At 37.4% G+C, this 13,410-nt stretch overlaps 1 protein-coding gene across 1 annotated transcript; it reads right to left on the reverse strand.

Annotated features, from left to right (window-relative positions):
* Nucleotides 1-8,695: 8,695 nt before the first annotated feature.
* LOC114218763 (olfactory receptor 52J3) lies at nucleotides 8,696-9,634 on the reverse strand. Its single transcript, XM_028116027.1, has one exon. The coding sequence runs from the start codon at nucleotides 9,632-9,634 to the stop codon at nucleotides 8,696-8,698; it is 939 nt and encodes a 312-aa protein (XP_027971828.1).
* Between the last annotated feature and the right edge of the window lie 3,776 nt (nucleotides 9,635-13,410).

Below are 13,410 nucleotides of genomic sequence, written 5' to 3' on the forward strand. Positions count from 1 at the left end.
CCTTCCAAATGACAGAGAAGGGGATGTCATTCTTAGAAGGAGGGGAAAATGTTTGAAGGTGGTCATGAAAATGATTATCTTAGTGCTTCAAAATATAGTGAAAATGAAAAAGTTGCTATTTGAAAGGGCTTGTTAACGTATTTTTTTTATGATAAGCCAAGCCATACTCATTTGAATGGGCCAGTCTCAAAAATTTAATCCTTTTTTTTAACCTACAAGGTTTATCAACAAGCCAATGGTAAAATTATAAGACACAGAACTTGCTGTTAAATATGGAATAGTTTTGTATAGCTCCTGTCTGAAGAGAGGTATGTAAAAAATCAAGGATGCACACATGGAAATGCAGATATAATATAATCCAAAAGGTAACAGGCCAGCTAGAAAGCAAAGTGACAGGCACAGACGTACAAGACACTTCCATAATTAGGAAATGCATAAATTATCAAATGTTTCATTCATCACTTATTGACATAGAGAAAATGCCAAGATCCAGTCAAATACCCTGTCAAAGAGAAACAGAGTATCAGAAGTACACATTGTCCCAAACAAAAGCACAGATATTCTGGGATGCCTGCAGAGGAGCATACACAGGCCGGGTCATGTACTTCTATACTTGAAACATCCCAGAAGAAAAGATAATGATAAACCTTGTGTGTATTTTTGTTCATGTCTCTATTTTCCCAAGACCAACCCATTTCTTAACCCACTGCATTTTAGAGTGTTAAGGGAATGGTGGTTTCTAGCAGTATTTGAAAGCATCTTCATTTACTCTCCATGCCACATCAGTTCCTCTGGGAAAACCTGCTAATTTTATGACTGCTACAGAACAAACATGTACTGCGTTCAGCCATTCTGCCTGATTAACTGGGAAATTGGGTAAAAGACTGCCTACAAGGCTTCAGGTGGCACAAACCTGTGAGGAAGGCATTTTGAGCAGCACAAAACTGTCTGGAGTAACAAAGTCTTTACAGAACTGCTTTCTGTACTTGTCTAAAGGGCATAGAGAAGGTGGCTTTTGCAATGCCTTCAAAACAATTAAGAAGCACCTAGTCACTCATAAGCTCAAATAATGAAATAAAGGGACATTCCCTGGGTCTCCACCTTGAGACAGAGTGGTTCAAGATCAGGGTACAGTAGCACAGACTCCAATTTTATCTTTTATATAGCTCCATATTTCTTTGGGAAGCATACCAAGGTAAAATAAAATAAATGTTATATCCATTCTAAGATTAGATGTGTGTGTGTGTATGTGTGTGTTTGTGGGGGTTGGGGGAGAGAGAGAGAAGAGCTGTATTTTGCAATGCCTCCCTTATTCGTGTTTTTTTAAGAACTGAAACTCCAGGTAACAGCCATTGTCCAGTAGTAGGATGCTGGCCAGGAACAAGCCTTCTAACACCCTGATGCCTACCTTGGGTATCTCACTGAAAATAAACTCTCAGTAACATAGCACTGCTCACCTCAGGTTTTCACTGTGCTTTGGAAGTCCATTTCATTCATTCCCTATAACCCAGAGCAGAAACAGAAATGATAATTTATCGACCAACTATATAATCTTTCTGTAGATGGATTTTAAATGCCTTTAATCTTCTGGATATTTTTTTTAAAGATTTTATTTATTTATTTGAGAGAGAGAATGAGAGATAGAGAGCACGAGAGGGAAGAGGGTCAGAGGGAGAAGCAGACTCCCCGCAGAGCAAGGATCCCGACATGGGACTCGATCCCGGGACTCCAGGACCATGACCTGAGCCGAAGGCAGTCGCTTAACCAACTGAGCCACACAGGCGCCCTCTTCTAGATATTTTTAAAGATACCCAATCTCCACTTAAAAGTTTCAAGGTTAAACTTAAAACATTAAAAAAAAAAAACTACAATGAAAAAAAGATTTAAGTTTTCAGGAAAAAAATATATGTTGCAAGGATTTTCCCCCATTAGATTCAGAAATTGGACCACATGATGAATATCCTATCATATCCCATTATATTGTATCAGGCCAGCAGTTCTCAGCCACCTTTGACCATCTCCCTTTCATTTGACTGTAGTATATACTGAAATCAAAACAAAATTCATCTTTGATGCTTCATTCCTCCACAGGAATAGAGACACAAAGAAAATCTCAAGCAGCACAGCTCTTTGTGCTTTTTAAAAAATATATAGTCCAAGGAGAGTCATTTTATACTAAGGCTTTAGCTGCTTATAACATTAGAAAAATGGGTTAACTCAGTTTTCCAGTATAAATTGTGCCCTTGGGATCAAATCCTCTGAGATTGCTGGCAAAACTCCTAGACTATGATTTAGAGAAACAGAAGCCTAAGAAAAAGTGACATGGATAGAAATTTATACAGAGAAAACTACAAATGTGAGGCAAAAACACACAAATATTATCCTATATGATATAAAGATAGTTACATCCTATCTCCCTCTAAGTAATATTTTGCAGCCTAAATCTATGGATTGTTGTTTCCTAGATAAAAACATACTTAATCCATATTCTAAGCTCAAAAATAATAACCTGGGATAGGAGACCCCAATTTCAACCTGAGTACTCACTATCTCCCTGCACTGACCTTACAATGTGCTCTAGGTTCATTGAATGCTTAGCTACGGGGATTGACATCTGTGAGTTTTTGGTCCCACTGTCCTTTGTCCATGACTGATCTTCTCAGTCTTCCCCCTTGACAATTTTTCATATCTATGTCACAGAGGCCATAGAGAGAAGTGGTGAAAATATCCAATCCTAGAATTGGTCTGATTCAGTTCAGATACTGGATTTCCCACTCACATGATTTGGAAGAGTTTGTATTGTGTTATAAGATATTAATTCCTCTTTACACATAGAGTTCACCAGGGAACATATATGGACCTAGGATTTTCCTTATAGAAGGTATTTGATTACTAATTCAACTACAAATGTCTACTCAAATTTTATTTTCCATCTTGAGTCACCTATAAAGACATTTTTAAATAAACAAAAACTAACAGACTTCATTGCCAGCCAACCTGCACAAGAAATGCTGAAGGATTGCTACTGGCTAATGGAAAATGGCCAAAGCTTTTAAGTGGCTGTAAATGAAAAAATGAGGATCATTGGAAATGTTGAATAATTATATTATCTACTTCAAGTATCAAATGAGCTTTTTGCACAAAAATTTTTATTATACTTCCTTGAATGATTGCAAAAACAAAGTAAGTACTTAAATGGACAGAAGGGTGTATTGTCTCAAAGATATGCTTCCATTAAAATTAAAGTGCATTAGGAATCTACACATAATGTATACACTTTTATTTACAGATGTACATGAAATATAGAAAATATATATGATACAATTTCAATGAACAAGTCAAAAATACAAAACAACATATTTTGAAATAGCAAAACAATGTCAAAACGTTTGGGGGTCATTGTAATACAGATAATATTATTGCCTCTCAGTGTAATTTATGGAGTTTAAAATGTTTAAGTAATGACCATACAACAATTTAACAATGAAAACTATCGTAAATGAATATTAACTGAAATAAATGACTCCACTCAGACCTATTGTCAATAAGATATACTAAAAAAAATTGGTTTCCCAAGCTTTTAAAAAATAATGTGACAGTTTCTTCTGTCAAGATGGCAGTCTATGTAACTATTGTCATTCCCCCCAGAAAGATTTAGATATATTAAAATTGATGCTAAAATTAAGTGATTTATATACCTTCAAAATCAATAGAAACAGTTATTAAAGGACAAGAGTGAGCAGGCTAACGTATATCTACAAACACAAGGGGTAGTTAGATTTCAAAGACAGGGAAGGGATGTGAAGGTTTCTGTCTTGAAGTTTTCAGAAAAGCCAGAGGCAAAAAGGAACAAAAAGCAAATTCCTAAAGAATTAGGTAGAGTTTCACAGTAGTGTCTCCACCACACAAAACTCTTACCCTGTTTGATTTTATAGTGGATGCTACAGTGTGTCATCTATATCCCCTTTTCAGATCTGAAGTTCTCAATCATCTAACTACTGAGAATGTGGCCCTCTTTGCTTTTTCTCTTGCCTAACGGACCTTCCTCACCTAAGGTCAAATCCCCCTCCTGGCAAGTCCCCATAATGTCTGGTTGATGAAGGAACATGTAGCTTACCTGATTTACCCCAGTAGGGCAACTATGAAGGGCTACTCCAGCTCCAGACACTCCTGTATAAATATCTGGCTGACACTTTTGTTGCCATTTCATTACAAATCATTTTCTCCCTGTTTCTTCATCCACCTCTCCAGGTGCTGACCTTGGGAGCAAAACTGTATTAGTTTTCTAATGCCACTGTGATAAATTACCAGAAATATAGTACCTTAAATCAACACAAATTTATTATTTTGCAGTTCAGTTTGTTAGAAAGCTGATGCATATCTCACTGAGCTAAAATCAAGTTTTCAGCAGGTCTGCAGGCCTTTTTGGAGACACTAGGGGAGAACATATTTTGTTACATTTTCCAGCTTCTATAAGCTGCCCACATTCCTTAACTCATGCTCTCTTCTCCATTTTCAGAGCCAGGAATGAAGGCTTAAGTCCTACACATATGGTATTGCTCTTACTTTGCTTTAAATGCATAAATGCACCCCAATGTTCATAGCAGCATTATCAACGATAGGCAAATTATGGAAAGAGTCCAAATGCCCTTTGACTGATGAATGGATAAAGAAATGTGGTACATATATACAATGGAATATTACTCAGCCATCAAAAAGGATGAAATCTTGCCTTTTGCAATGACGTGGATGGAGCTACAGAGTTTAATGCTAAGCAAAATAAGTCAGTCAGAAAAAGACAAATACCATATGATTTCACTCATATGTGGAATTTAAGAAACATAACAGATGAACATGGGGGGAAAAAGAAAGAGAGATGAACCATAAAACAGACTATTAACTATAGAGAACAAACTGAGGGTTGCTGGAGGGGAGGTGGGTAAGGGGATGGGTTAAATGGATGTTGGGGACTAAGGAGAGCACTTGTGATGAACACGGGTGATGTATGGAAGTGTTGAATCACTAAAACCTACACCTGAAACTGATACGACTCTGGGTGTCAAGTAACTGGAATTTAAATAATAACTTGTAGAAAAATAAATGTGTAAATAATAACACAATTGGGTCATCACATCCTTCTCTGACTCTTTCTTCTGTTTCTATTATTGTCCACTTTCAAGGACGCGTGATTACGTTGGCTCTACCTGGGTAGTCCAGGACACTCTCCTTATCATGAACAACTTTAATCCTGTGTGCAACTTTAGTTCTTCTTTGCCATTAAACAACATATTCACAAATTCTGAAGATTAGGATGAGAACATCTTTAAGGGAGCATTATTCTGCCTCCATGCAAATCTCCATCTCAGGATGTGCTTTCTAAGAAACCCAACCAGCAAACACTGCTTAGCCAGGGTCTTTGAAGAGCCTACCAAGAAATCTCAATGGCAAAGAAAACCTCACAGTAAATAGTCACCAAATGTCCAAAGATTATTAACAACATTAAAAAAAAGGAGCTAACAATATGGTAAGAAATTGTGTGAAACGGAATTAAAAATAAACTACTTCGGGGTTTTAAAGTACATATAATTAGAAGCCTTAAAGAGATGAGAAAGAGAGAGAGAGAGAATTACAATCATGAAGAAAGCACAGAGTTTTTTATTAAAAGGATCTCATATATGGAATATAAGAAACAGTGCAGAGGACCATAAGGGAAGGCAGGGAAAACTGAATGAGAAGTCACCACAGAGGGAGACAGACCATGAGAGACTCTTAGCAATGGGAAACAAATTGAGGGTTGCTGGAGGGGAGGTGGGTGGGGGGATGGGGTAACTGGGTGATGGGCATTAAGGAAGGCACATGATGTAATGAGCACTGGGTGTTATACAAAACTGATGAATTGTTGAACACTACATCTGAAACTAATGATGTACTATCTTTGGCTAATTTGATTTTAAATTTTAAAAAAAGGATCAAATGTAGAAAATTTAAGTGTTGAAATAATTATACTAAGGGACTAAAGAATAGAATGGAAACTGCTAAAAATAAAAATCTGGGGTTTTAAGAGTAGACAGATGTACTTTAGGACTATAGTAAAATAAATAAATGATGGAAGGAAAAAAAGTTAAAATACATGGAATAAAAATAGGATGTTCCAACTTAATTTTTAAGTATTTCAAAAGATATGGTGAGAAGTGGGGAAGGAAATATTTAAAGAAATAAAGTTTGAAAAGTAATAGATATAGAAGTATCTAGAAGTAATAGATATATGGTATATATCATGTAAGAAAATAAGGACTGACTGAATACTGAACATGACTTTTTAAAAAATTTATAAATCTAGACTTATAATGAAATTTCACAACATTGAAATAAAGATGAGTCCAAGAAAAAGAAAAAAATCCTTTCAAAAGAGTGGAAAAATGATGAGCATATGTTCCATTAATAGCATTAGTTGCAAGAAAACAAAAAAGTTGAACAATGAATTCAAAAAGGTGATGGAATAGAACTTGGTTCCAAAATTCTATAAATTTTTTATTTATTATTCAAATATGAGAGCAGATAAGGACATATTTAGACATAAAATATAATTAAATATTACCAAAGTGGGGTTGTGGCTAGTGGGAAAAATAGATATTGTCCAAAAAAGACTGTGAATTCTAGAGCAAGAAAATATTCATGAAGATTTACTGCAGAAAGAAATCATTAAAAATATATATGATCAAATATAAATGGCCATTTAAGAAGATTTTTTTTAAGCCTGGAAACACAGATCCAGATAATTCCAAAATGAGAGATATTGATGTACAAGTACATGACAAGGCAAAAGAGGGATAAAATTTTTGTTTTGTTCAGAGAAGGGTAGTTACAAATTACTATAAATAGAAAACTAATATTTGACTAGTGCTAGGAAACAAAGTTAAAGAAACAAGAGAGAAAAAAGGAAAGTTTTGAAAAATGTGAAATTTTTAAGAAGTGATCAAAAACAATGATGAAGAAATCAGAAATATATTCTTATTGATTACAATTCTGCTACTCAATAAGTTTACTAAAAATTATAAAACCTGCATGAAGTATCTTAAAATGCACCAAGAAATAAATGCCAGGAAATGCAGGACACTTTCTAATTAAAAAATAATAATAATATGAATATCTATTAAGAAATGAATACATAAGTAAAATCAAATGTTATAAAACAAAATATTAAATATTTAACCTATATAAATTAATAACAAATGACCTAACTAAAACACTGTGACTGGTTATAAAATTAAAAATTTCCATACTGTGTGTCAGGAAAAGGAATTTCCACCTTATTTCTGTATATATTTTTATTAAGCATCATATTTGAGATGAGTGCAATGTTGTTTAATTAATGAATTAATTAAAGGTCATTAATTCATGAGTTATAGGAACAAAGGTCTGCAGTATACATTTACTTTAGTTTCTTTTGTAAATAGTCTGAAAAAGAGAATTTTTTTTAAATGTAAAGCAATATAACAAGTTTGATGATGCAAAAGGTCATTGCTTGGTCTTTGGGAAATATTGAATCAACTGAAGGCCCTCAGTAGTATCAAAAAAAGGTGACTATTCATAGATTGTACATTAAAGTCAGTGGAGGAACTAGAGATAGATCATGGGTCTAGGATGAGAGTTCTTGTATTTGGGGATGGAGTATTTCAGGGTCAAATGTAGATTGAGAGTACAAAAGTGAATAAAATGATAAGCAAAGACCGTCGTGCATCACATAGAGAGAAACACTATACATAATTCAATTATAAGACTACACTTGTCTTTATGGGCCTTACTACAGAGAGACAGTCAGGGATATGGTACTGTTGAGGGGTGCTTGGTTGGCTTAGTTGGTTAAGCATCGACTCTTGATTTCAGCTGAGGTCATGATCCCAGGGTCCTGAGACCAAGTACTGCATTAGGCTCTGTGCTCAGTGGGAAGTCTGCTTGAGATTCTCTCCCTCTGCCCCTACTTCCCTCTGCTCTCTCTCTCACAAATAAATAGATAAACCTAAAAAAAGAAAAGAAATTGTATGTTTGTTTTGGCTATAATTTCACTGAACACTGAACCTTACATGTTTGGCAGACCATTCCACTTCAAGCTACAGATTTGGCAGTGATTTTTTTGAACCTATGAACTTGGCTTTTTTTAAAGAACATAACACAATGCAAGCTCCAGAAGGTCAGATGTTTTGTGTTAGTTTGGTTCATGGATATATCCCCAGCAATTAGAATGATCCAAGACATAAAACAAACACAAAATGAATGTAAATTAAAGGAATAATAAAACGAATGCATGAATGAATGGACAAACCAACCAACACATGAAGTAGGATACAAGGTTAAATTTCCAGTTCCACATTTCTCTAATTACAGAATGCAAAAAACCCAGTATAATATGTTCTTTACCCAGGAAAAGAGCAGCTTTATCCTATGAAGGACTCTGCATGAAGACATGCAGACAGAGGCCCCACAGCTCCTTCCAAGTTAGCCCACTAGCCTTTAAACTTGAGATCCGTGAAGTTTCCACAAGCCTGAGAATCCATTAGTCAGCAGCCAGGAATAAATCAACTTGTATCTCAACCTGGCAGCAATAGATTAGGACTAGGAGATGTTTGTTAAAGCAAGAACAAACACATCTTTATAGATGGATCAAAATCCTCAGTGAAAGAAAGTGTCATGAGTCTTATTTTTTGATAAAGACACGGAGCACTCGTTCCCGAATCTGTTTGGTCCTTACACCATAAATGATGGGGTTGAGTGAAGGTGGGATAACCAAATAGAGGTTGGCAACAAGAATGTGAATGTAGCGTGGTATGTTGTGTCCAAATCGGTGAGTGAGGAAGGAGAACACTGCGGGGATATAGAAAACACAGATGACCCCAATGTGAGAGCCACACGTGCTGAGCGCTTTGAGCCGAGCATCCTGTGATGGGAGGTGGAAGACAGCTCGCAGAATGTAGACATAGGAGATGCCAATAAGGACCAGGTTCAGGACAAAGAAGGAAACCACAAAGAGCCCATAGATGGCATTGATACGGATGTTTCCACAGGACAGTTTTGCAATGCCCATGTGCTCACAGTAGGAATGAGCTATTATGTGAGCCTGACAAAAGGGTAGGCGGTAGATGAGATAGACCATGGGAAGTGTAAGCACAATTGGACGAACCACAGTGCACATGCTGATGCCCACCAGCACCCGGGATGTCAAGATGGTTGTATAGTGGAGTGGAGCACAGATGGCCACATAGCGGTCAAAGGCCATGGCCAGCAAGACCTCGGCCTCCATGCCAGTAAAAGTATGGATCAAAAACATCTGGGCCACACAAGCCCCAAAGTTAATCTCATGAGCATCAAACCAGAAGATAGCCAGCATGCGGGGCACAGAGGTTGTGGAAAGGGCCAAATCGATAGTTGAAAGGAGGGCCAGAAAGTGGAACATGGGCTCCCTCTGCAGGCTCTGCTCCATCTTGATGACCAGCAAAATTGTGGCATTGCCCAGTAAGGCCACAAGGTAAACAGAGCTGAAAGGCAGGGAGATCCAGGCATGAGCGCCTTCCAGACCGGGGATTCCAACGAGGAAGAATGTGGCTGGGTGAAAAATACTTCTGTTCTGGTATATCATCCTGTCACTGGTCAAAGGAGGTAAAGCTGCTCCTCTTCTAGGGGAAAAATGAGAGAAAGCAAGACGGAGAGATCAGAAGAGAGATCAGAGGGTAAAGGTGATGACATGTCAATTGCTAGCTCAGTGTTTCAGCATAGAGTTGATTTCATGCTTAATACATAGTAAGTGTGCTACTGAAGGACATATATGAGATATCTCACAGCCATTTGATAAGGTAGGTCAAAGTCATATTCAGAGTTTCCACCCTGCCTACTGATTGAGTTCTAATCCCAAGCATGGAGGCTTGCAGCAAGCTCAGTGAAGATTTCTAATAATTAGAGCTCATCATTCACTGAAGGAGAGATGAGGTCAAGTTAATACACTACAGAGTCAGTCAAAAATGCCTTTAAGCAAAAAAAAAGACAAAGAGAGAGAAAGGAAGAAGGAAAGAAAGAAAGAAAGAAAAGAGAAAGAAAGAAAGAAAGAAAGAAAGAAAGAAAGAAAGAAAGAAAGAAAGAAAGAAAGAAAGAAAGAAAGAAAGGAAGAAAGAAAAAAGAAAAGAAAGAAAGAAAATACCCTTAAAAATTCATAATGAACATAAATTATAGATCCAGGTGTATAGGTACTAACACAATTAAAATCTGAATTCTTCTGACTGATATGTAAAAACCCTGACCCATGCCCAGCAGCCTCTCACAGACACCAAATCAGATAATAAGGGCTGGCCCTTTGGGATGCCTGGCCAGGACTAGAAACAGCCATTGTTTATGATTTACAGACAGCCCCAAGTATCAGCTGGGAAAGGGAAAACGAGGGTTGTCTAATGCCATTTCACACTTGTTCACTCACAGCATATCCAGTACTCTCAGAGCACCTATTAATCTTATCGGTGTTAATTTTACCACTGCTATGGAGCCAACACTTGCTTGGTTACTCCTCTGACCAGTTCAAGACACTGAAAATCTGGGTGGAAAGCCTCAGATGATTTTGGTACTAGAGAATTTATTTTTTGCAGCTCTATGGGACAGTCATGTCTCAATAGAGAAGAATCTACTTCTGCAGTGACCTGAAGGGTATGGAGAAAGATACTTAAGTAATATCTTCAAAATGCTGCAGAATGCATCAAACCACTCAGAATGAGGTAAAGGAATTTGCCCTGGAATGTATGGTTCATCAGTTGTAACCAAAAATAAAGCAGAGATAGGGGCATCTGAGTGGCTCAGTCAGTTAAGCCTCAGACGCTTGATTTCAGCTCAGGTCATGATCTCAGGGTCAAGAAATTGAGTGTCTTGTTGGGCTCTATGCTCAGCATGGAGTCTGCTTGAGATTCTCTCTCTCTCTCTGCCCCTGCCTCTTCCCCCACTCACACAGGCTCTCTCTCTCTCAATAAATAAATAAATAAAATTTTAAAAAATAAAGCAGAGATATCCATTTTTGCCCTTGTCATAGCTTCATTTTGTCATTTAAAAAATTTTTTTCAATATAGAAAACATATCAAGGTAAAAAAAAAACAATCATTTGTGTGTTCAGTCCAATGAAGAAAGAACAAGGGCCACAAAGTGCACAGACTCTTAACTGTCTGTAAAAGTGTAAACACCTTGGCCAAGTAAGAAACCATTGCCTAGAAAGGTGATGGCCAAGGCCAAGGTGGAGAGTCCCTGTTGCTTATTGTGGAGAAACACTAGGAACCCATTCTCAACAGCAGCTCTCTATTGGCCTCATCCCTTCCTCCCAACATGGAAATTTATTTCATCCAATGCAACTGACAGGATGATATTAAAGGCATTGGATCTTCCTGAGACTTTTAAAGATAATCTCATTCCCACTTAAAGATATAATTTTGGATTCTTCCTACCTGGTGCAGTTGGCCTCTTGGTCCAGTTCTCAGGCTGCTCTGCCCATGTATCTCTGCATTTCCTGCCACACCTGTTCACCAGACACCAGCAGCTGATTCACCTTTTCCTTCCATAGGAATCAAGACTTGCACACAGCATTGAGCAGCACAGCCCTTATACCCCTCTCTGAGGACTGCATGGAGAGTACCTTTATGTTAGACTTCTAGCACCTAAGGGATATTTCTAAGAAAACATCCCATTTTAATCCCAGCTTTACACTGAGCTCTGGGATTGAGTCCTTGGAGACTGCACACAAACCTCTAGATTCTATTTCCCAAACCAAAAATCCCAAGGAACATAGAAGCAAACTGAAGTGTATGTAAACAAAAGTTGAAGAGTGGGGATAAAGTACATAGATTTTGTCATCTCTACTTGACAGATGTGAAAATAGATATACTATATCTCCATGTGAATGTGACTCTGTGGTCCAAGTCTATGGCTTACTGACCTACATATAGAAGAAACTAGCTTATATATTTATTTATTTATTTGTCCATTTCTTCATTTATTTATTTGAACTAGCTAATTTAAATTCAAATATTTTAACTAGTATAGAAGGCTTTTTTCAATTTTACTATTTCTTTTCACTAAACTTTTTCCAAACCCTCTCATAAAGCAGCTTTGAGTTTCCCCAAATAGCACTAAGGACATAGATCCATGATCCTTTTTCCATTCTGTTTTCTGTACATGAATTCCCTACCACGACCACGATTTCGCCTGTACAAATTTCAAAAGTCCTATTGATAAGTGCCTAAATTTCAATCCTGGTGCCTGAGTGCTGGTGTTCAAGTTCTGGCTCTGATATACATTAGCTGTGTCACTTTGGGTGACTTAGGTATCATTTCTGTGCCTGTTCCCTTACCTATAAAATGGGAATCAAAATAGTGCCTTCCTCATTGGGTACATTTGAGATACAAATTAAATGTCTCTGAGGCATTTAGAACAGTGTCCTGGGCGCCTGGGTGGCTCAGTTGGTTAGGCGACTGCCTTCGGCTCAGGTCATGATCCTGGAGTCCCGGGATCGAGTCCTGCATCGGGCTCCCCGCTCAGCGGGGAGTCTGCTTCTCCCTCTGACCCTCTTCCCTCTCGTGCTCTCTATCTCTCATTCTCTCTCAAATAAATAAATAAAATCTTTAAAAAAAAAAAAGAACAGTGTCCTATACATAGTAAGTGGTCAATCATAACTTGTTTCTTTTTCTTTTTCTTTTTATCATTATTATTAGTATTTATTATTATTATAGATTTCAACTCACAAGAATAGCTGCATAGATATTATTCATGCAGAGCAAGTTTAGGAATCACTAATCACTACTAATTCTGCAGTCATTTTTCTTCTGAAATCTCTAATAACATTAAATATTTTCTTTGCAGGAGCACCTGGGTGGCTCAGTCAGTTAAGCATCTGCTTTAGGCTCAGGTCATGATCCTAGAGTCCTGGGATCAAGCAGTCATACACCTTGCTTCTCCCTCTCCTTTGGCTGCTTCCCCCGACCTGCTCATGCTCTCTCTCTCTCTCTCTCTCTCTCAAATAAATAAATAAAGTCTTTAAAAAAATATTTATCTGGGGTGCCTGGGTGGCTCAGTAAGTTAAGCAGCTGCCTTCAGCTGAGGTCATGATCCCAGGATCTTGAGATCAAGCCCCTCACTGGGCTCCCTGCTCAGAGGGGAAGTCGGCTTCTCCCTCTCCCTCTGCCCCTCTCCCCTGCTCATGCTCTCTCCACTGCTCTCTCTCTCAAATAAAATCTTTTAAGAAATAAAAATTAAAAAATTTTTTTTTCAAATTTTAGAGTCAATCAAGCATATATCATGTAGATTCTGTTAGAATGTGATTTTTTGGATTGAAAAAATTATATCCCTTTACCACACAACTGAAGTTTCTGGGAACCTCCCTAAAACAGCATT

The sequence above is a fragment of the Eumetopias jubatus genome, unplaced genomic scaffold (genome assembly GCF_037043125.1).
Source record: "Eumetopias jubatus isolate StellerSeaLion01/CBP00866 unplaced genomic scaffold, mEumJub1_p1.0 scaffold_13, whole genome shotgun sequence".
NCBI classification, from domain to species: domain Eukaryota; kingdom Metazoa; phylum Chordata; class Mammalia; order Carnivora; family Otariidae; genus Eumetopias; species Eumetopias jubatus.